Source organism: Pseudophryne corroboree, chromosome 7 (assembly GCF_028390025.1).
Source record: "Pseudophryne corroboree isolate aPseCor3 chromosome 7, aPseCor3.hap2, whole genome shotgun sequence".
NCBI classification, from domain to species: domain Eukaryota; kingdom Metazoa; phylum Chordata; class Amphibia; order Anura; family Myobatrachidae; genus Pseudophryne; species Pseudophryne corroboree.
In genome coordinates, this window is record NC_086450.1 from 33,945,175 (window position 1) to 33,969,821 (window position 24,647).

The 24,647-nt window shown below is 49.1% G+C and overlaps 1 protein-coding gene across 7 annotated transcripts in view; it reads right to left on the reverse strand.

Annotated features, from left to right (window-relative positions):
- Nucleotides 1-24,647, reverse strand: part of ANKAR (ankyrin and armadillo repeat containing) — a 356,791-nt gene that overhangs the window by 208,495 nt on the left and 123,649 nt on the right. For 6 of the 7 annotated variants that reach the window (XR_010181859.1, XR_010181860.1, XM_063932915.1 and 3 more), the window contains 4 exons: nucleotides 24,187-24,409; nucleotides 21,175-21,213; nucleotides 13,677-13,878; nucleotides 5,218-5,426 (listed from right to left, as the gene is read on the reverse strand). Coding sequence is in view for 5 of the 7 variants with exons in the window: in XM_063932915.1 (XP_063788985.1) it covers nucleotides 5,218-5,426; nucleotides 13,677-13,878; nucleotides 21,175-21,213; nucleotides 24,187-24,409 (673 nt within the window). In the remaining 2 variants the exon portion in view is untranslated. The remainder of the gene's footprint in view (nucleotides 1-5,217; nucleotides 5,427-13,676; nucleotides 13,879-21,174; nucleotides 21,214-24,186; nucleotides 24,410-24,647) is intronic. The other variant, XM_063932917.1, reaches the window with a different exon arrangement.

Consider the following 24,647-nt stretch of genomic DNA (forward strand, 5'->3'; position numbering starts at 1 on the left):
TGACTCTAGCCGTCCTGGAAACATAAAGTTTCAGGGCCCGGACTACGTCCAGCAACTTGGAATCCTCCAAGTCCCTAGTAGCCGCAGGCACCACAATAGGTTGGTTCAAATGAAACGATGATACCACCTTAGGGAGAAATTGGGGACGAGTCCTCCATTCTGCCCTTTCCATATGGAAGATCAGATATGGGCTTTTACATGACAAAGCCGCCAATTCTGACACACGCCTAGTCCAAGCTAAGGCCAAAAGAATGACCACTTTCCACGTGAGATATTTTAGCTCCACGGTCTTAAGTGGCTCAAACCAGTGGGATTTTAGGAATCCAACACACGTTAAGATCCCAAGGTGCCACTGGAGGCACAAAAGGGGCTGAATATGCAGCACCCCTGTAACAACGTCCGAACTTCAGGCAGTGAAGCCAGTTCTTTTTGAGAGAAAAAGGGATAGGGCCGAAATCTTGGCCTTTATGGATCCTAATTTTAGGCCCATAGTCACTCCTGACTGTAGGAAGTGCAGGAATCGACCCCCCTGGAATTCCTCTGTAGGGCCTTCCCGGCCACACACCAAGCAACCTATTTTCGCCATATACAGTGAAAAAGTCTTGCTGTCACGTCTTTCCTAGCCTTTAACAGCGTAGGAATAACTGCATCCGGAATGCCCTTTTCCGCTAGGATCCGGCGTTCAACCGCCATGCCGTCCAACGCAGCCGCGGTAAGTCTTGGATCAGACAGGGTCCCTGTTGCAACATGTCCTGACTGAGAGGCAGAGGCCATGGGTCGTCTGAGAGCATTTCTTCCTTCTTGGCCAATCCGGAGCAAAGAATATTGTTCACACTCCTCCGTTTATTACAATTCTCAGCCCTTGGGTCTGAGAGGAAGAGGAGGGAATATATAGACCGACTGGAACACCCACGGTGTTACTAGTGCGACCACAGCTATCGCCTGAGAGTCCCTTGACCCAGCGTAAAACCTTTTTTATCTTTTTATTGAGGTGGGACGCCATGTAGTCCACCTGAGGCAGTTTCCATCAATTTGCAAAACTGCGTGAAGACTTCCTGATGAAGTCACCACTTTCCCGGGTGGAGGTCGTGTCCACTCCCGGAATGAACACGCGCTTACTTGATTCTCCGCCCAGCGAAGAATTCTGGTGGCTTCTACCCTCGCCACCCTGCTCCTTGTGCCGCCCTGGCGGTTTACATGAGCCCCTGCGGTCTGACTGGATCAGAACCGGTTGGTCGCGAAGCAGGAACTCCGCTTGACTTAGGGCGTTGTATATGGCCCTTAGTTCCAGGATATTGATGTGAAGGCAAGTCTGTTGGCTTGACCACAAACCTTGGAATTTTCTTCCCTGTGTAACTGCCCCCCACCCTCGGAGGCTTGCATCCGTGGTCACCAGGACCCAGTCCTGAATGCCGAATCTGCGGCCCTCGAGAAGGTGAGCACTCCGCAGCCACCACAGGAGAGACACCCTGGCCCTGGGGGATAGGGTGATTAACCGATGCATCTGAAGATGTGATCCGGACCACTTATCCAGTAAGTTCCATTGTCCTTGCATGGAACCAGCCGAAGGGGATGGCCTCGTATGATGCCATCATCCTTCCCAGGACTCGAGTGCAGTGATGCACTGACACCTGTTTTGGTTTTCAATAGATTCCTGACCAGTGTCATGAGCTCCTGAGCTCTCTCTATCGGGAGATAAACCCTCTTCTGGTCTGTGTCTAGGATCATGCCTAGGCGAGGCAGATGAGCTGTAGGAACCAACTGCGACTTCGGAATATATAGAATCCAGTCGTGTTGCCGTTTCACTTCCAGAGAAGGTGATACGCTGTCCAGCAACTACTCTCTTGATCTCGCTTTTATGAGGAGATCATCCAAGTATGTGATAATAGTGACACCTTGCTTCCTCAGGAGCACCATCATATCCGCCATTACCTTGGTGAAATTGGTAATGACAATCCCGTACCGCAATTCTGAGGTACGCCTGATGAGGTGGATAAATGGGGACACAAAGGTATGCATCCCTTATGTTCCGATTCATTTCAGGCTTGCAATGACCGCTCTTAGCGATTCCATCTTGAACCTGAACCTTTTCAGGTATATGTTCAGGGATTTTAATTCAATATGGGTCTAACCGAACCGTCTGGTTTCGGGATTATAACATGGTCGAATAATAACACCCTCTTGTTGAAGGAGGGGACCCTTGACCACCACCTGTTGAAGATACAATTTACGAATTGCAGTTAACACTGGCTCCCTCTCTTGGGGGGAAGCCCGCCGGGTCCCCGGTGAGGGGGCATCTTCTCACAGTCCAGCCTGTATCCCTGCGATACAATTTCTATTGCCCAGGGATCTAACAGGGAGTGAACCCACTTGTGGCTGAACTTACGAAGGCGTGTCCCCACCGGGCCTAGCTCCGCCTGTGGAGCCCCAGCGACATGCGGTGGATTTTTGTAGAGGCCGGGGAGGACTTCTGTTCCTGGGGACTAGCTGTGTTGTACAGCTTCTTTCCTCAGCCCCCGGCTCTGACAAGAAAGGACGCACCTCAGACTTTCTTGTTTCTTTATTCGAAAAGCTGCATTTAATAATGTCGTGCTTTCCTAGGCTGTGCAGGAATATAAGGCAAAATATCAGAATTACCAGCTATAGCTGTGGAGACCAGGCCCGAGAACCTTTCTCCACACAATCCTCAGCCTTCCATATGCCTCTTAAGTCGGCATCATCTGTCCAATGTATATTCTACAGGACACGTCAAGCAGAAATCGACATAGCTTTCGTCTCTAGGACCCAGTATACTCATGTCCCTTTGGGCATGCTTTATAATTATATATCTATCACTTAAGACAGCATCTTAAAATATTTATATGCATACTAGGGTCTCAATCTCTGCTGATAAGGTACCTGTGTCACGCTGCCACAGCGCTATAAACCCATGCCGACACAATCGCCGGTCTGGGTAGTATACTAGAATGTGCACACTATCTGCAGGATCCCTGAGAATAGCTAGTGCAAACAGGACACCCAAGGGGAAGATTCTCAACACATCCTGGCCCTAATGGGGAAAGGATACAGCCTGAGAATTCTCTTGTGGGACCTGCCGTCTCTTGTCTGGAGATTCCCGCTCTTTTTCCTCATGAGAGGAGGGAAATTTACCTCAGCATTCTTCCCCTTAACATGTGTACTCTCGTGTCAGGGACTGATGAGTCATCAGTGATATGCAAATCATCTTTTATTCCAATAATCATATATTGAATATCTTTTAGCCCTCTTGGCTGTAACTTTGCATTATCGTAGTCGACAGTGGCGTTAAACTCCGTGTCGATACTTTGTTATTTTGGATAGTGAGCATAGAGAGACTCTGAAGGACTCTGTGACATAGGGACAGACCAGGGTAGATTTCCTTTCTGTTCCCCAACCTTTTGTGCAATAATTTTACCTCAGCACTTACACATATCCAAACAGGTGTCGGCGTTGTTGACGGAGATACCCTCCCACACACTTATCCGCTCTATCACCTCCTTAGAGGAGCCTTTTACCTCAGACATGTCGACACACGCGTACCGACACACCACACACACAGGGGATGCTCTATTTGAAGACAGTTCCCCCACCAGGCCCTTTGGAGAGACAGAGAGAGAGTATGCCAGCACACACCACAGCGCTATATAATACAGGGATGTACACTATACTGAGTGATTTTTCCCCTATAGCAGCTTATATACACAGTTTTGCGCCTAAATTTATGTGCCCCCCCTCTCTTTTTTACCCTTTGTGTACCAGGATACTGCAGGGGAGAGCCTGGGGAGCTTCCTTCCAGCTGAGCTGTGAAGAGAAAATGGCGCCGGTGTGCTGAGGAAGAAGGCCCGCCCCCCTCAGCGGCGGGCTTCTGTCCTTTTATGTACTTTAATGGTGGGGGTTAATGCACATATACAGTTTATCAGACTGTATTATGTGCTTTTCGTCAAGTAAGGTAATCTAATTGCTGCCCAGGGCGCCCCCCCCCAGCGCCCTGCACCCATCAGTGACCGGAGTGTGTGGTGTGCTAAGGGAGCAATGGCGCACAGCTGCAGTGCTGTGCGCTACCTTAATGAAGACCGGAGTCTTCAGCCGCCGATTTTCAACTTCTTTTCGTTCTTCTGGCTCTGCAAGGGGGACGGCGGCGCGGCTCCGGGACCGGACGACCGAGGACTGGGCCTGTGTTCGATCCTTCTGGAGCTAATGGTGTCCAGTAGCCTTAGAAGCCCAAGCTAGCTGCAAGCAGGTAGGTTTGCTTCTCTCCCCTAAGTCCCTCGATGCAGTGAGTCTGTTGCCAGCAGATCTCACTGAAAATAAAAAACCTAACAAATACTTTCTTTTCTAGTAAGCTCAGGAGAGCCCCTAGTGTGCATCCAGCTCTGGCCGGGTACAGATACTAACTGAGGTCTGGAGGAGGGGCATAGAGGGAGGAGCCAGTGCACACCAGATATAGTACCTAATCTTTCTTTTAAGAGTGCCCAGTCTCCTGCGGAGCCCGTCTATACCCCATGGTCCTTACGGAGTACCCAGCATCCACTAGGACGTCAGAGAAATGAGTACACTATAAGCCTGATTCTGAGCCGTCGAAAATCCGCTCGCAGTGCTGTTATCACATAGTTGAGCAATTTGTTGCAACTGTGCGTGCGCGAAAATTCATACTGCGCAAGTAATAGAGCGTACACACAAAGGTGCTGCTGCAATCCAGACACACACTATGAGAAACGTGGCGCAAAGTGGTAAGCGCTCCTGGGCAGTGCATGAGAAAATGGTCCGCTCAGTGGGCGTCTTATGGGTGTGTCGGGGGCGAGTCCATGGGCATGTAATGGGAGTGCTGGGGCGTGTCAGTGGGTGTGTAATGGGAGTGTTAGAGGCGTGTTATGTGAGCTGTGCACGGACAGTAAAAGCATATATATATATATATATATCTCTGTGCTGCATCTGAGCACACACACACACACACACACACACACACACACACACACACACACACACACACACACCACAATACCCAACAAAGGAAAGTTTACAAGCACGTGTCATAGATTGTAAGACAGCGAGCAGGGCCTTCCTACCTCTATGACTGTTTGTTATTACCTAGTTTGTTATATCATTGTTATTTCCAATTGTAAAGCGCAACGGAATTTTCTGCGCTATATAAGACACTGTTAATAAATAAATAAAACAATAGAACAGAATCAGATCTACCTGCGAGATGCTGCCACACATGCAGTTCCGGGATGTGTAACTCTATGACGTATGTCAGGATGTGAGTATGGAAGAAGAGCACGGCTAAGTGAATGATGTTGTTCCCCATGCTGTCTGTTCTCCTCCAGTCTGCTCCAAGAGAAAGAAGGTGCCTGAGGGCATCATGGGCTCCGGAGGTGGCAGTGAGCAGCAGGGGGGTAGATCTATGCCTGGGGACAGCAAGCAGAACACAAGCATCCATAATTATCCTATAGAATCATTGTGTGCTGCACATCGCTGCAAATGTTTCCACCGCCTCCAGACACGTCATTTACTAATCAGCAGTATGGGGGGAGGCTCACACCGCCGGCGATGGGCTGCAGTGTGCAAATGGCAAAAGCACCAACAGGTGAGATCACTGGGAAAACGGCCAGAGCTGTGACGGAGCAAGGAGAGTGCGGATCATGGTGATCCAACGTACGTCGGGTCCCGTTACTAGCAAACTTTTAACTAATTGTATAAAGTTATTTCAATAAAATTATTTTATAAAGGACCTTTAGCAACTGATCTAAGAGCAACATATGGAGAGAACAGTAAAACCATGGGGGTCATTCCGAGTTGATCACACGTAGCAAATTTTTGCTGCCCGTGCGATCAACTAGACGCCGCCTATGGGGGAGTGTATTTTAGCATAGCAGAGTGCGATCGCTTGTGCAGCCCTGCTATGCTGAAAAAGTTACTTACCCTGTGCGATCGATCCAGCGCTGCAGGTCCCGGAATTGAAGTCAGACATCCGCCCTCCAAACGCCTGGACACGCCTGCGTTGGACTCACCACTCCCCGAAAACGGTGAGTTGCCGCCCGGTTCCACCTTCCTTCTGTCAATCTTCTTGCGGTCGCCGCTGCGACCGCTTTCTTCGTTCGTGGCGTCGCTGCCCGCAACGACGCACCTGCACAATGCGGCCACCACACATGGGCAGTTCCGACCCGATCGCACGGCTGAGATTAAGTGCAGCGTGCGATCGGGTCGTAATGACCCCCTATATGTGCTCTATAATAGAGTTGGAAACCGGTTAAAAGAATTAAATTTATTTGAAATATAATTGACAACCTATTATTCAATAAACCAAAAAATTGGTACAATAACGAGAGCTTTGATAAAAAACGGCATATATTATCATGAAAAGTGCAAACTGTAAGGTACTGTGGGAGTTAATTCAGACCTGTTCGCTCACTAGGGTATTTTTGTAGTCCTGCGATCACATAGTCGCCGTCCATAGGGGAGTGTATTTTCACTTTGCAAGTGTGCGATCGCATGTGTAGCAGAGCTGTACAAATAGATTTTGTGCAGTCTCTGAGTAGCCCAGGACTTACTCAGCTGCTGCGATCACATCAGCCTGTCCAGGACCGGAATTGACATCAGACACCCGCCCTGTAAACGCTTGGACACGCCTGTGTTTTTCCAACCACTCCCTGCAAACAGTCAGTTGCCACCCACAAACGCCTTCTTCCTGTCAATCTTGCGATCACATGTGCGAACAGATCCGTCGCACAAACCCATCACTGAGCGGCGATACGCTTTGTACCCGTGCAACGTACCTGCGCATTGCGGTGCATAAGCGTGCGCCGTTTGGACCTGATCGCGCGCTGTGCGAAAACGCAGCCTAGTGAGCAGACCTGAATTACCCCCAGTGACTCTAGGATGCTTTGACAGCAGGCAGGGCTAATGAGAATTTGAGAGTCTGTACATACCGATACATAATAATAAGAATTTACTTACCGATAATTCTATTTCTCGTAGTCCGTAGTGGATGAGTGGATGCTGGGAACTCCGTAAGGACCATGGGGAATAGCGGCTCCGCAGGAGACTGGGCACAAAAGAAAAGCTTTAGGACTACGTGGTGTGCACTGGCTCCTCCCCCTATGACCCTCCTCCAAGCCTCAGTTAGGATACTGTGCCCGGACGAGCGTACACAATAAGGAAGGATTTATGAATCCCGGGTAAGACTCATACCAGCCACACCAATCACACCGTACAACTTGTGATCTGAACCCAGTTAACAGCATGATAACAGAGGAGCCTCTGGATAGATGGCTCACAACAACAATAACCCGATTAGTTAACAATAACTATGTACAAGTATTGCAGATAATCCGCACTTGGGATGGGCGCCCAGCATCCACTACGGACTACGAGAAATAGAATTATCGGTAAGTAAAATCTTATTTTCTCTGACGTCCTAGTGGATGCTGGGAACTCCGTAAGGACCATGGGGATTATACCAAAGCTCCCAAACGGGCGGGAGAGTGCGGATGACTCTGCAGCACCGAGTGAGATAACTCCAGGTCCTCCTCAGCCAGAGTGTCAAATTTGTAAAATTTCACAAAAGTATTTGACCCTGACCAAGTAGCAGCTCGGCAAAGTTGTAAAGCCGAGACCCCTCGGGCAGCCGCCCAAGATGAGCCCACCTTCCTTGTGGAGTGGGCTTTTACAGATTTTGGCTGTGGCAGGCCTGCCACAGAATGTGCAAGCTGAATTGTACTACAAATCCAGCGAGCAATAGTCTGCTTAGAAGCAGGAGCACCCAGCTTGTTGGGTGCGTACAGGATAAATAGCGAGTCAGATTTTCTGACTCCAGCCGTCCTGGAAACATAAATTTTCAAGGCCCTGACTACGTCCAGTAACTTGGAATCCTCCAAGTCCCTAGTAGCCGCAGGTACCACAATAGGCTGGTTCAGGTGAAACGCTGAAACCACCTTAGGGAGAAATTGAGGACGAGTCCTCAATTCTGCCTTGTCCGTATGAAAAATCAGGTAAGGGCTTTTATAGGATAAAGCCGCCAATTCTGACACACGCCTGGCCGAAGCCAGGGCCAACAGCATGACCACTTTCCATGTGAGATATTTTAAGTCCACAGTGTTGAGTGGTTCAAACCAATGTGATTTTAGGAAACCCAAAACAACATTCAGATCCCAGGGTGCCACTGGAGGCACAAAAGGAGGCTGTATATGTAGCACTCCCTTAACAAACGTCTGGACTTCAGGCACTGAAGCCAGTTCTCTTTGAAAGAAAATCAACAGGGCCGAAATCTGGACCTTAATGGATCCTAATTTTAGGCCCATAGACACTCCTGCTTGCAGGAAATGCAGGAATCGACCCAGTTGAAATTCCTCCGTCGGGGCCTTTTTGGCCTCGCACCACGCAACATATTTCCGCCAGATGCGGTGATAATGCTTTGCGGTTACATCCTTTCTGGCTTTTATCAAAGTAGGGATGACTTCTTCTGGAATGCCTTTTTCCTTTAGGATCCAGCGTTCAACCGCCATGCCGTCAAACGCAGCCGCGGTAAGTCTTGGAACAGACAGGGTCCCTGCTGGAGCAGGTCCCTTCTCAGAGGTAGAGGCCACGGGTTCCTCTGTGAGCATTTCTTGAAGTTCCGGGTACCAAGTCCTTCTTGGCCAATCCGGAGCCACGAGAATGGTTCTTACTCCTCCCCGCCGTATAATTCTCAGCACCTTGGGTATGAGAGGCAGAGGAGGGAACACATACACTGACAGTTACACCCACGGTGTTACCAGAGCGTCCACAGCTATTGCTTGAGGGTCCCTTGACCTGGCGCAATACCTGTCCAGTTTTTTGTTGAGGCGGGACGCCATCATGTCCACCTTTGGTTTTTCCCAACGGTTTACAATCATGTGGAAGACTTCTGGGTGAAGTCCCCACTCTCCCGGGTGGAGGTCGTGCCTGCTGAGGAAGTCTGCTTCCCAGTTGTCCACTCCCGGAATGAACACTGCTGACAGTGCTATCACATGATTTTCCGCCCAGCGAAGAATCCTTGCAGCTTCTGCCATTGCCCTCCTGCTTCTTGTGCCGCCCTGTCTGTTTACGTGGGCGACTGCCGTGATGTTGTCCGACTGGATCAGCACCGGCTGACCTTGAAGCAGAGGTCTTGCTTGGCTTAGAGCATTGTAAATGGCCCTTAGCTCCAGGATATTTATGTAAAGTGATGTCTCCAGGCTTGACCACAAGCCCTGGAAATTTCTTCCCTGTGTGACTGCTCCCCAGCCTCGCAGGCTGGCATCTGTGGTCACCAGGACCCAGTCCTGAATGCCGAATCTGCGGCCCTCTAGAAGATGAGCACTCTGCAACCACCACAGGAGAGACACCCTTGTCCTTGGGGACAGGGTTATCCGCTGATGCATCTGAAGATGCGATCCGGACCATTTGTCCAGCAGGTCCCACTGGAATGTTCTTGCGTGGAATCTGCCGAATGGGATTGCTTCGTAGGAAGCCACCATTTTTCCCAGGACCCTTGTGCATTGATGCACTGATACTTGGCCTGGTTTTAGGAGGTTCCTGACTAGCTCGGATAACTCCCTGGCTTTCCCTTCCGGGAGAAACACCTTTTTCCGGACTGTGTCCAGGATCATCCCTAGGAATAGAAGACGTGTCGTCGGGATCAGCTGCGATTTTGGGATATCGAGAATCCAACCGTGCTGCCGCAGCACTACCTGAGATAGTGCTACTCCGACTACCAACTGTTCCCTGGATCTCGCCCTTATCAGGAGATCGTCCAAGTAAGGGATAATTAAAACTCCTTTCCTTCGAAGGAGTATCATCATTTCGGCCATTACTTTGGTAAAGACCTGGGGTGCCGTGGACAACCCAAACGGCAGCGTCTGAAACTGATAGTGGCAGTTCTGTACCACAAACCTGAGGTACCCTTGGTGAGAAGGGTAAATTGGGACATGGAGGTAAGCATCCTTGATGTCCAGAGACACCATATAATCCCCTTCTTCCAGGTTCGCGATCACCGCTCTGAGTGACTCCATCTTGAATTTGAACCTCTGTATGTAAGTGTTCAAAGATTTTAGATTTAAAATGGGTCTCACCGAGCCGTCCGGCTTCGGTACCACAAACAGCGTGGAATAATACCCCTTTCCCTGTTGCAGGAGGGGTACCTTGATTATCACCTGCTGGGAATACAGCTTGTGAATGGCTTCCAATACCGCCTCCCTGTCGGAGGGAGACGTTGGTAAGGCAGACTTTAGGAAACGGCGAGGGGGAGACGTCTCGAATTCCAATTTGTACCCCTGAGATACTACCTGAAGGATCCAGGGGTCCACTTGTGAGTGAGCCCACTGTGCGCTGAAGTTCTTGAGACGGGCCCCCACCGTGCCTGAGTCCGCTTGTATAGCCCCAGCGTCATGCTGAAAACTTGGCAGAAGCGGGAGAGGACTTCTGTTCCTGGGAACTGGCTGTTTGCTGCAGCCTTTTTCCTCTTCCTCTGCCACGGGGCAGAAATGAGGAGCCTTTTGCCCGCTTGCCCTTATGGGGCCGAAAGGACTGCGCCTGATAATACGGCGTCTTCTTATGTTGAGAGGCTACCTGGGGTAAAAATGTGGATTTCCCAGCAGTTGCCGTGGACACCAGGTCTGATAGACCTACCCCAAATAACTCCTCCCCTTTATAAGGCAATACTTCCATATGCCTTTTAGAATCAGCATCACCTGACCACTGCCGCGTCCATAACCCTCTTCTGGCGGATATGGACAGCGCACTTACTCTTGATGCCAGTCGGCAAATATCCCTCTGTGCATCACGCATATATAAAAATGCATCTTTTAAATGCTCTATAGTCAGTAATATACTGTCCCTATCCAGGGTATCAATATTTTCAGTCAGGGAATCCGACCAAGCCACCCCAGCACTGCACATCCAGGCTGAGGCGATTGCTGGTCGCAGTATAACACCCGTGTGAGTGTATATACATTTTAGGATATTCTCCTGCTTTCTGTCAGCAGGTTCCTTAAGGGCGGCCGTATCAGGAGACGGCAGTGCCACCTGTTTAGACAAGCGTGTGAGCGCTTTATCCACCCTAGGGGGTGTTTCCCAACGTGCCCTATCCTCTGGCGGGAAAGGGTATGATGCCAATAACCTTTTAGGAATTATCAGTTTTTTATCGGGAGAAACCCACGCTTCATCACACACTTCATTTAATTCCTCAGATGCAGGAAAAACTACAGGTAGTTTTTTCTCACCAAACATAATACCCTTTTTTGGTGGTACTTGTATTATCAGAAATGTGTAAAACATTTTTCATTGCCTCAATCATGTAACGTGTGGCCCTACTGGAAGTCACATTCGTCTCTTCATCGTCGACACTGGAGTCAGTATCCGTGTCGGCGTCTGTATCTGCCATCTGTGATAGCGGGCGTTTAAGAGCCCCTGATGGTCTTTGAGACGCCTGGACAGGCACAAGCTGAGTAGCCGGCTGTCCCATGTCATCAAACTTCTTTTGTAAAGAGCTGACACTTTCACGTAATTCCTTCCATAAGCCCATCCACTCAGGTGTCGACCCCCTAGGGGGTGACATCTCAACTACAGGCAATTGCTCCGCCTCCACATCATTTTCCTCCTCATACATGTCGACACAGCCGTACCGACACACAGCACACACACAGGGAATGCTCTGATAGAGGACAGGACCCCACTAGCCCTTTGGGGAGACAGAGGGAGAGTATGCCAGCACACACCAGAGCGCAATATATATACCGGGATAACACTATACAGAGTGATTTTCCCTTTATAGCTGCTGTTTATATTATACTGCGCCTAATTAGTGCCCCCCCCCCCCTCTCTTGTTTTACCCTTTTCTGTAGTGCAGGACTGCAGGGGAGAGTCAGGGAGACGTCCTTCCAGCGGAGCTGTGAGGGAAAATGGCGCCCGTGTGCTGAGGAGATAGGCTCCGCCCCCTTCTCTGCGGACTTTTCTCCCGCTTTTTTCTGGAATCTGGCAGGGGTTAATATACATCCATATAGCCCTGGGGGTTATATGTAATGTATTTTTGCCAGCCAAGGTGTTTATATTGCTGCTCAGGGCGCCCCCCCCCCAGCGCCCTGCACCCTCAGTGACCGGAGTGTGTGGTGTGCATGAGGAGCAATGGCGCACAGCTGCAGTGCTGTGCGCTACCTTGGTGAAGACTGATGTCTTCTGCCGCCGATTTTCCGGACCTCTTCTTGCTTCTGGCTCTGTAAGGGGGCCGGCGGCGCGGCTCTGGGACCGGACTCCGAGGCTGGGCCTGTGTTCGGTCCCTCTGGAGCTAATGGTGTCCAGTAGCCTAAGAAGCCCAAGCTGGCTGCAAGCAGGTAGGTTCGCTTCTTCTCCCCTTAGTCCCTCGATGCAGTGAGCCTGTTGCCAGCAGGTCTCACTGAAAATAAAAAACCTAAAACTAACTTTTTCTAAGAAGCTCAGGAGAGCCCCCTAGATTGCACCCAGCTCGGTTGGGCACAAAAATCTAACTGAGGCTTGGAGGAGGGTCATAGGGGGAGGAGCCAGTGCACACCAGGTAGTCCTAAAGCTTTTCTTTTGTGCCCAGTCTCCCGCGGAGCCGCTATTCCCCATGGTCCTTACGGAGTTCCCAGCATCCACTAGGACGTCAGAGAAAATAACAGTTATTACATTTTGGGCAGGGATGTAATAAAGTCCGAGTTTGGCGGCCGTGTAGGATGTTGGCCGAACTCGGACATTTTTTAAAGGGGCAATCATGTAAAAGGCATGGTTTAGCATTGTACGTGATTGCCCCTCTAGAAAAACATCCGAGTCCGGACGGTATCTCACACAGCCGTCAACCTCGGACTTCATTACATCCCAACCACCGACTTTCTCTAATTTACTTCCAATTTGTGATTGATAGAAATTTGTCAAAACTTCTGCACATTTTCACAGATTAAAAGTATTTTGTACAACCGGTCAGGGAACGGCTATACACCAGCATCAGGAGTCCATGCTATAGAGCATTAGATTTTAAGGTCACCTAACACTTGTTTTTTATTACTTTTAGAGTCAAAACAACTTCTTCCCTCTGTCCTAATTTCTGGTTGTTACATTATGTCATACAGGTCATGCTGATAGGTCTATGGTCTATGGGTGTCGTGGACACCCACAAGTGGGAATAGTGCCTGTGGGTCGGCATTCTGTTTGCCGGCATTTTGATTGCTCAGGATCCCGGCGTCGGCATGGTGACTGCCGGGATCCTGAGCACCAGTGACATGACCGGATCCCGCTGCTAGGATGAGGAGTATAAAATCCATCTACAGTAATTGCCCTTCCAGAGCTAGTAAGAACTATGGGGGTAATTCAGACCTGATGGCAGCAGCAAATTTGTTAGCAGTTGGGCAAAACCATGTATACTGCAGGTGTGTCAGATGTAACATGTGCAGAGAGAGTTAGAATTGGGTGGGTTATATTGTTTCTGTGCAGGGTAAATACTGGCTGCTTTATTTTTACACTGCAATTTAGATTTCAGTTTGAACACACCCCACCCAAATCTAACTCTCTGCACATGTTACATCTGCCCCCCCTGCAGTGCACATGGTTTTGCCCAACTGCTAACAAACTTGCTGCTGCGATCAACTCTGAATTAGGCCCAATGTCCTAGGGCAGACACATGATACTCTCACGGTTACATTATTACTTACTGCCCAGCCGTTTCCAGCTCCAGCAGAGAGGCGTCTTTCCTGTAAAGAGCTCTAATGCAGGGAATATTGCCGTAAAAAGCAGCATAGTGTATCGCAGTCCAGCCGCGCTTGTCACACAACGTGTAGTCTGTATTCAAGGCCAGGAGGCAGGAGAGAACTTCCAGAGAGCCACATTTAGCTGCCAGGTGTAAGGCAGTAGGTCCTGCAGACAAGGACAGGAATGGTCACTGGCTGTACGGCGCCTGGGGAAGGCAATAACTGGTCATGTGATTGTGAATTGGGAACAACTTGTCTATAATCCAATTCACCTACACTCGGACATTTGTGCACCAATTGCTTCTAGTTCTGCTCACCTACAATACAATTATGGACTAAGGGGTAGATTTACTAAAATGAAAAGTATAGCTGTTGCCTATAGCAACCAAACAGATTCTACCTATCGTTTCTCTATTGCATTCTAGAAAATGATAGCCAGAATCTGATTGGTTGCTAGAGTTAACACCACCACTGGTCAGGTTTTAAGGATTGGGTGTAAAGACTAATGACTGCTCAGAGATTATGACTAGTACAGGTTGAGTATCCCTTATCCAAAATGCTTGGGACCAGAGGTATTTTGGATATAGGATTTTTCCGTATTTTGGAATAATTAGATACCATAATGAGATATCATGGTGATGGGACCTCAATCTAAGCACAGAATGCATTTATGTTACATATACACCTTATACACATAGCCTGAAGGTAATTTTAGCCAATATTTTTTATAACATTGTGCATTAAACAAAGTGTGTCTACATTCACACAATTCATTTATGTTTCATATACACCTTATATACACTGCCTGAAGGTCAATTAATACAATATTATTAATAACGTTGCGTATTAAACAAAGTTTGTGTACATTAAGCTATCAAAAAACAAAGGTTTCACTATCTCACTCTCACTCAAAAAAGTCCGTATTTCGGAATATTCCGTATTTCGGAATATTTGGATATGGGATACTCAACCTGTATTCTATAATAGTTCCTCCGTCACTGCCTCCCTGCCCACCACGCAACGTCATAATGACATCTATAGGGGGCTGGACCTGGAGGCTAAGTGACGCGCGCATCCTATGAGGCACAGGCAGATCTCAGGCGCACCCTGCAAGCGACATACAGGTGCCTCCGATGCATCCACAGCCTTGTCCCCCGGGCAGCGGACCTGCTCTCCCACCCTTAGTTATAACTGTGGTGCTATAGAATGACGGGTGTAATCTCCTCTGGGTGTGGTTCATCAAATCGACAGTATCTAGGTCGACAATGTTTAGGTCGACCACTATAGGTTGACAGTCACTAGGTCGACATGGATGGAAGGTCGACAGGGTTTCTAGGTCGACATGTGCTAGGTCGACAGGTCTAAAGGTCGACATGAGGATTTTTTTTTTTTTGTGTCGTTTTCTTCGTAGAGTGACCAGGATCCCAAATTAGTGCACCGCGTCCCCTCGCATGGCTCGCTTCGCTCGCCATGCTTCGGGCATGGTGCCTTCGCTCCGCTACCGCTTGGCACAGATTACCGTTCCAATCGTAGTCCACGTGGATCGTTAAGTATGAAAAAATTCAAAAAAAGAAAAAATAAGAATTTACTTACCGATAATTCTATTTCTCGTAGTCCGTAGTGGATGCTGGGGACTCCGTAAGGACCATGGGGATTAGCGGCTCCGCAGGAGACTGGGCACAAAAGTAAAGCTTTAGAACTACCTGGTATGCACTGGCTCCTCCCCCCATGACCCTCCTCCAAGCCTCAGTTAGGATACTGTGCCCGGACGAGCGTACACAATAAGGAAGGATTTTGAATCCCGGGTAAGACTCATACCAGCCACACCAATTACACCGTATAACTTGTGATCTAAACCCAGTTAACAGCATGATAACAGAGGAGCCTCTAGAAAAGATGGCTCACTACAGCAATAACCCGATTTTTTGGTAACAATAACTATGTACCAGTATTGCAGACAATCCGCACTTGGGATGGGCGCCCAGCATCCACTACGGACTACGAGAAATAGAATTATCGGTAAGTAAATTCTTATTTTCTCTGACGTCCTAGTGGATGCTGGGGACTCCGTAAGGACCATGGGGATTATACCAAAGCTCCCAAACGGGCGGGAGAGTGCGGATGACTCTGCAGCACCAAATGAGAGAACTCCAGGTCCTCCTCAGCCAGGGTATCAAATTTGTAGAATTTTACAAACGTATTTGCTCCTGACCAAGTAGCTGCTCGGCAAAGTTGTAAAACCGAGACCCCTCGGGCAGCCGCCCAAGATGAGCCCACCTCCCTTGTGGAGTGGGCATTTACAGATTTTTGGCTGTGGCAGGCCTGCCACAGAATGTGCAAGCTGAATTGTACTACAAATCCAACGAGCAATAGTCTGCTTAGAAGCAGGAGCACCCAGCTTGTTGGGTGCATACAGGATAAACAGCGAGTCAGATTTTCTGACTCCAGCCGTCCTGGAAACATATATTTTCAGGGCCCTGACAACGTCTAGCAACTTGGAGTCCTCCAAGTCCCTAGTAGCCGCAGGCACCATCATAGGTTGGTTCAGGTGAAACGCTGAAACCACCTTAGGGAGAAACTGAGGACGAGTCCTCAATTCCGCCCTGTCCGAATGGAAAATCAGATAAGGGCTTTTACAGGATAAAGCCGCCAATTCTGACACGCGCCTGGCCCAGGCCAGGGCCAACAGCATGACCACCTTCCATGTGAGATATTTTAACTCCACAGATTTAAGTGGTTCAAACCAATGTGACTTTTGGAACCCAAAAACTACATTGAGATCCCAAGGTGCCACTGGAGGCACAAAAGGAGGCTGTATATACAGTACCCCTTTTACAAACGTCTGAACTTCAGGGACTGAAGCTAGTTCTTTTTGGAAGAAAATTGACAGGGCCGAAATTTGAACCTTAATGGACCCCAATTTCAGGCCCATAGACACTCCTGTTTGCAGGAAATGTAGGAATCGACCCAGTTGAAATTCCTCCGTCGGGCCTTACTGGCCTCGCACCACGCAACATATTTTCACCAAATGCGGTGATAATGTTTTGCGGTTACATCCTTCCTGGCTTTGATCAGGATAGGGATGACTTCATCCGGAATGCCTTTTTCCTTCAGGATCCGGCGTTCAACCGCCATGCCGTCAAACGCAGCCGCGGTAAGTCTTGGAACAGACAGGGTCCTTGCTGGAGCAGGTCCCTTCTTAGAGGTAGAGGCCACGGATCCTCCGTGAGCATCTCTTGAAGTTCCGGTTACCAAGTCCTTCTTGGCCAATCCGGAGTCACGAATATAGTGCTTACTCCTCTCCATCTTATAATTCTCAGTACCTTGTGTATGAGAGGCAGAGGATGGAACACATACACTGACCGGTACACCCACGGTGTTACCAGAGCGTCTACAGCTATTGCCTGAGGGTCCCTTGACCTGGCGCAATACTTGTCGAGTTTTATAAACATGTGGAAGACTTCTGGGTGAAGTCCCCACTCTCCCGGGTGGAGGTCGTGTCTGCTGAGGAAGTCTGCTTCCCAGTTGTCCACTCCCGGAATGAATACTGCTGACAGTGCTATCACATGATTTTCCGCCCAGCGAAGAATCCTTGCAGCTTCTGCCATTGCCTCCTGCTTCTTGTGTCACCCTGTCTGTTTACGTGGGTGACTGCCGTGATGTTGTCCGAATGGATCAACTCCGGGTGACCTTGAAGCAGAGGTCTTGCTGAGCTTAGAGCATTGTAAATGGCCCTTAGCTTCAGGATATTTATGTGAAGTGATGTCTCCAGGCTTGACCATAAGCTCTGGAAATCCCTTCCCTGTGTGACTGCTCCCCAGCCTCGCAGGCTGGCATCCGTGGTCACCAGGACCCAGTCCTGAATGTCGAATCTGCGGCCCTCTAGAAGATGAGCACTCTGCAACCACCACAGGAGAGACACCCTTGTGCTTGGTGACAGGGTTATCCGCTGATGCATCTGAAGATGCGACCCGGACCATTTGTCCAGCAGGTCCCACTGGAAAGTTCTTGCGTGGAATCTGCCGAATGGGATTGCTTCGTAGGAAGCCACCATTTTTCCCAGAACCCTTTCATTGATGTACTGAGACTTGGCTCGGTTATAGGAGGTTCCCGACTAGCTCGGATAACTCCCTGACTTTCTCCTCCGGGAGAAACACCTTTTTCTGGACTGTGTCCAGGATCATCCCTAGGAACAGAAGACGAGTCGTCGGAATCAGCTGCGATTTTGGAATATTGAGAATCCAATCGTGCTGCCGCAACACTACCTGAGATAGTGCTACACCGACCTCCAACTGTTCCCTGGATCTTACCCTTATCAGGGAATCGTCCAAGTAAGGGATAACTAAAATTCCCTTCCTTCGAAGGAGTATCATCATTTCGGCCATTTCCTTGGTAAAGACCCGGGGTGCCGTGGACCATCCATACGGCAGCGTCTGAAACTGATAGTGACAGTTCTGTACCACAAACCTGAGGTACCCTTGGTGAGAAGGGTAAATTGGGACATGAAGGTAAGCATCCTTGATGTCCCGAGACATCATGTAGTCCCCTTCTTCCAGGTTCGCAATCACTGCTCTGAGTGACTCAATCTTGAATTTGAACCTCCGTATGTAAGTGTTCAAGATTTTAGATTTAGAATCGGTCTCACCGAGCCGTCCGGCTTCGGTACCACAACAGTGTGGAATAATACCCCGTTCCCTGTTGCAGGAGGGGTACCTTGATTATCACCTGCTGGGAATACAGCTTGTGAATGGCTTCCAAAACTGCCTCCCTGTCAGAGGGAGACATCGGTAAAGCCGACTTTAGGAAACGGCGAGGGGGAGACGTCTCGAATTCCAATTTGTACCCCTGAGATATCACCTGAAGGATCCAGGGGTCTACTTGCGAGTGAGCCCACTGCGCGCTGAAATTCATTGAGACGGGCCCCCACCGTGCCTGATTCTGCTTGTAAAGCCCCAGCGTCATACTGAGGGCTTGGCAGAGGCGGGAGAGGGCTTCTGTTCCTGGGAACTGGCTGATTTCTGCAGCCTTTTTCCTCTCCCTCTGTCACGGGGCAGAAATGAGGAACCTTTTGTCCGCTTGCCCACGAAAGGACTGCGCCTGATAATACGGCGTCTTCTTATGTTGAGAGGCGACCTGGGGTACAAACGTGGATTTCCCAGCTGTTGCCGTGGCCACCAGGTCTGAAAGACCGACCCCAAATAACTCCTCCCCTTAATAAGGTAATAGTTCCAAATGCCGTTTGGAATCCGCATCACCTGACCACTGTCGTGTCCATAACCCTCTACTGGCAGAAATGGACAACGCACTTAGACTTGATGCCAGTCGGCAAATATTCCGCTGTGCATCACGCATATATAGAAATGCATCTTTTAAATGCTCTATAGGCAATAATATACTGTCCCTATCTAGGGTATCAATATTTTCAGTCAGGGAATCCGACCACGCCAACCCAGCACTGCACATCCAGGCTGAGGCGATTGCTGGTCGCAGTATAACACCAGTATGTGTGTAAATACATTTTAGGATACCCTCCTGCTTTCTATCAGCAGGATCCTTAAGGGCGGCCATCTCAGGAGAGGGTAGAGCCCTTGTTCTTACAAGCGTGTGAGCGCTTTATCCACCCTAGGGGGTGTTTCCCAACGCACCCTAACCTCTGGCGGGAAAGGATATAATGCCAATAACATTTTAGAAATTATCAGTTGTTATCGGGGGAAACCCACGCATCATCACACACCTCATTTAATTTCTCAGATTCAGGAAAACTACAGGTAGTTTTTCCTCACCGAACATAATACCCCTTTTTGGTGGTACTCGTATTATCAGAAATGTGTAAAACATTTTTCATTGCCTCAATCATGTAACGTGTGGCCCTACTGGAAGTCACATTTGTCTCTTCACCGTCGACACTGGAGTCAGTATCCGTGTCGGCGTGTATATCTGCCATCTGAGGTAACGGGCGCTTTAGAGCCCCTGACGGCCTATGAGACGTCTGGACAGGCACAAGCTGAGTAGCCGGCTGTCTCATGTCAACCACTGTCTTTTATACAGAGCTGACACTGTCACGTAATTCCTTCCAACAGTTCATCCACTCAGGTGTCGACCCCCTAGGGGGTGACATCACTATTACAGGCAATCTGCTCCGTCTCCACATCATTTTCCTCCTCATACATGTCGACACAAACGTACCGACACACAGCACACACACAGGGAATGCTCTGATAGAGGACAGGACCCCACTAGCCCTTTGGGGAGACAGAGGGAGAGTTTGCCAGCACACACCAGAGCGCTATATATATACAGGGATAACCTTATATAAGTGTTTTTCCCCTTATAGCTGCTGTATTTTTAATACTGCGCGTAATTAGTGCCCCCCTCTCTTTTTTAACCCTTTCTGTAGTGTAGTGACTGCAGGGGAGAGCCAGGGAGCTTCCCTCCAACGGAGCTGTGAGGGAAAATGGCGCCAGTGTGCTGAGGAGATAGGCTCCGCCCCCTTCTCGGCAGCCTTATCTCCCGTTTTTCTGTGTATTCTGGCAGGGGTTAAATTCATCCATATAGCCCAGGAGCTATATGTGATGCATTTTTTTTGCCATCCAAGGTGTTTCTATTGCGTCTCAGGGCGCCCCCCCCCAGCGCCCTGCACCCTCAGTGACCGGAGTGTGAAGTGTGCTGAGAGCAATGGCGCACAGCTGCAGTGCTGTGCGCTACCTTGTTGAAGACAGGACGTCTTCTGCCGCCGATTTTCCGGACCTCTTCTGTCTTCTGGCTCTGTAAGGGGGCCGGCGGCGCGGCTCTGGGACCGAGCTCCATGGCTGGGCCTGTGATCGGTCCCTCTGGAGCTAATGGTGTCCAGTAGCCTAAGAAGCCCAATCCACTCTGCACGCAGGTGAGTTCGCTTCTTCTCCCCTTAGTCCCTCGATGCAGTGAGCCTGTTGCCAGCAGGTCTCACTGAACATAAAAAACCTAAAACTAAACTTTTCACTAAGCAGCTCAGGAGAGCCACCTAGTGTGCACCCTTCTCGTTCGGGCACAAAATCTTAACTGAGGCTTGGTGGAGGGTCATAGGGGGAGGAGCCAGTGCACACCAGGTAGTTCTAAAGCTTTACTTTTGTGCCCAGTCTCCTGCGGAGCCGCTAATCCCCATGGTCCTTACGGAGTCCCCAGCATCCACTAGGACGTCAGAGAAAAAATGTGAAAAACTCATGTCGACCTTTAGACCTGTCGACCTAGCACATGTCGACCTAGAAACCCTGTCGACCTTCCATCCATGTCGACCTAGATACTGTCAATCTTCAGACCGGATCCCATCTCCTCTACCCTGCTCGTGCACAATAACGGTATCAGCAATACTCTCACTCACTCTGTGTCCTGCTATTATATGTGGGCTAAATATCACAGGAACCCGAGGCAGTCATCTATATAACTGGACGGATAGTGATAACGATAATCGTCAGTAAAAACCTACCGGTTCGTTCAGCAACAGTTTCCGCATTCTGAAGCTCTCCTGCAACAACAAAGCATTACAAATTCTGAATAAAAAAATGTGCTTAAAGCTTAAAGTTGTTTAAAACTTTCTATAAAAAACAGGATGAATGTATGAGCCTGGTTACATATAGAGTTTTGTGTGACGGCGCAGTCTTCCTGTTCCAGCAGTTTCACATAGAGCTTTGTGTGACGGCGCAGTCTTCCTGTTCCACCAGTTTTATATAGAGCTTTGTGTGACGGCGCAGTCTTTCTGTTCCAGCAGTTTCACATAGAGCTTTGTGTGACGGCGCAGTATTTCTGTTCCAGCAGTTTCATATAGAGCTTTGTGTGACGGCTGAATCTTTCTGTTCTAGCAGTTTCACATAGAGCTTTGTGTGACGGCGCAGTCTTCCTGTTCCACCAGTTTCATATAGAGCTTTGTGTGACGGCGCAGTCTTCCTGTTCCGGCAGTGTCATATAGAGCTTTGTGTGACGGTGCAGTCTTCCTGTTCCAGCAGTTTCATATAGAGTTTTGTGTGACGGCGCAGTCTTCCTGTTCCATCAGTTTCACATAGAGCTTTGTGTGACGGCGCAGTCTTCCTGTTGCAGCAGTTTCATATAGAGCTTTGTGTGACGGCGCAGTCTTCCTGTTCTACCAGTTTCATGTAGAGCTTTGTGTGACGGCGCAGTCTTTCTGTTCCAGCAGTTTCATATAGAGCTTTGTGTGACGGCGCAGACCTCCTGTCCCAGCAGTTTCATATAGAGCTTTGTGTGACGGCGCAGTCTTCCTGTTGCAGCAGTTTCATATAGAGCTTTGTGTGACGGCGCAGTCTTCCTGTTCTACCAGTTTCATGTAGAGCTTTGTGTGACGGCGCAGTCTTCCTGTTGCAGCAGTTTCATATAGAGCTTTGTGTGACGGCGCAGTCTTCCTGTTCTACCAGTTTCATATAGAGCTTTGTGTGACGGCGCAGTCTTCCTATTCTACCAGTTTCATGTAGAGCTTTGTGTGACGGCGCAGTCTTCCTGTTGCAGCAGTGTCATATAGAGCTTTGTGTGATGGTGCAGTCTTCTTGTTCCAGCAGTTTCATATAGAGCTTTGTGTGACAGCGCAGTCTTCCTGTTATACCAGTTTCATATAGAGCTTTGTGTGACGGCGCAGTCTTCCTGTTCTACCAGTTTCATGTAGAGCTTTGTGTGACGGCGCAGTCTTCCTGTTGCAGCAGTGTCATATAGAGCTTTGTGTGATGGCGCAGTCTTCTTGTTCCAGCAGTTTCATATAGAGCTTTGTGTGACAGCGCAGTCTTCCTGTTGCAGCAGTGTCATATAGAGCTTTGTGTGATGGCGCAGTCTTCTTGTTCCAGCAGTTTCATATAGAGCTTTGTGTGACAGCGCAGTCTTCCTGTTATACCAGTTTCATATAGAGCTTTGTGTGACGGCGCAGTCTTCCTGTTCTACCAGTTTCATATAGAGCTTTGTGTGACGGCACAGTCTTCCTGTTCTACCAGTTTCATGTAGAGCTTTGTGTGACGGCGCAGTCTTCCTGTTGCAGCAGTGTCATATAGAGCTTTGTGTGATGGCGCAGTCTTCTTGTTCCAGCAGTTTCATATAGAGCTTTGTGTGACAGCGCAGTCTTCCTGTTCTACCAGTTTCATATAGAGCTTTGTATGACAGCGCAGTCTTTCTGTTCCAGCAGTTTCATATAGAGCTTTGAGTGACGGCGCAGTCTTTCTGTTCCAGCAGTTTCATATAGAGCTTTGAGTGACGGCGCAGTCTTTCTGTTCCAGCAGTTTCATATAGAGCTTTGAGTGACGGCGCAGTCTTCCTGTCCCAGCAGTTTCATATAGAGCTTTGTGTGACAGCGCAATCTTCCTGTCTCAGCATTTAAAAGACTCAATGTAATTATTATCACTTCACGCCCCCCCAAAGTCTCTATAGTTTTGCAATGGAGCTATATTTCCCCATATTTCTAAGAGAGGGGCGACCACCAGGATACGTTCAGGATGCCGGCAGTCTAAATGCTGGTGCCGGAATCCCCGACACGCTGCCAGAAGACCGTTGCCGGAATACAGACATCCAACATCATCTGGAATCCTGACAGCCGGCATCCCAATTGTAAGTATGCTGGGGAGTGTTCGGGTTAGGCCATGTGTGTGTGTGTGTGTGTGTGGGGGGGGGGGGGTGTTAGGGGGAGGGTCAGGGTTAGGCTGTGGGGAGGGGCGGGTTATGCTGCGGGGGGTGGGGGGGTAGGTTCAGGCACCACCGGGGTGGGTTAGGATTAGGCTGCGGGGAAGGGCGGGCTAGGGTTAGGCTGTGGGGAAGGGAGGGTTATGCTGCGGGGGGTGGAGGGGTAGGTTCAGGCACCATAGGATTGGGCTGCGGGGAATGGGGGGGGGGTGTTAGACTGCAGGGGGGGGGGGGGGGAGTAGGTTTAGGCACCACAAGGGACGGTTAGGGTTAGACTGCGGGGACCAGTCTTTTTTTTATTAAGGTCAATTAATTTATGTAATTCAGGCACCACCAGGGAGGGTTGGGTTAGGCTGCGGGGGTGGCGGGTAGGATGGTTAGGGATAAGCTGGGGTGGTGGCGGGGGGGGAGGGTTTGGGTCATGCTGCGGGAAGGGAGGGTTAGGAGAATAGAGGGTAAGTATATGTAACAGACCCTTGTCTGGATTCCCTCCATTGCGATGCCGCTGATGGTCTTCTGACCACCAACACCCCAAATGAGGGGTATGCGTATCACACCTGCGACCACCACAGAACTATTTATCTATAAGAAAGTTCTGATTGCGAGGACTGAGACGCCCCTACTGTCAGCGTCCATAGGCGTTAAAGTACCATTCGGTGCACCTTTATTTATAAAGGTCAATTCATTTTGCTAAAAAATTCTGTAAATGTGTTTGCTGGGAGAACGTAACTCATACTGACAGCTAACGAAATGAAAGGAGAAAAAAGATGTAACAGGAAATTATTATATTACAACATTTATGTTTGATAATAAAACAGGACAAACTCGCCTTGTGTTAGATAATTATCACGGCGACGTTGATTTAAATTCAGTCCAGCTTTTGCTAACTGAGATACGACTGATGCTCTGTTATGTACAGCAGCGTGATGTAATATGGCGTAGCCGGCGTCATCGAGGTCATTGAGACCGGAAATCTGTGTTTTGCGGCAAAAAGTATAAAAGATGGCGGCCATTCCGCGCTCTGCGGCTGCTCTTAATCCAAAAGGTAAATTCTAAAAAAGTAATTAGACGGATGTATATTAAATACATGATTGTAAAACTTGGTTTTCATTAACAAAAATAAATGTCATTGCTCGCCTGTCCATCCTGCAGTGACGCGGTGGTCTGTCACTGCTGACATCACTGCTGACATCACTGCTGGACTCACGCACCTGAATAACGTGCAAACACCATTGTGGAGCGCATGTACTGGGAACAAAAGGCCAAGGAGAAACTTAGGGGGTCATTCCG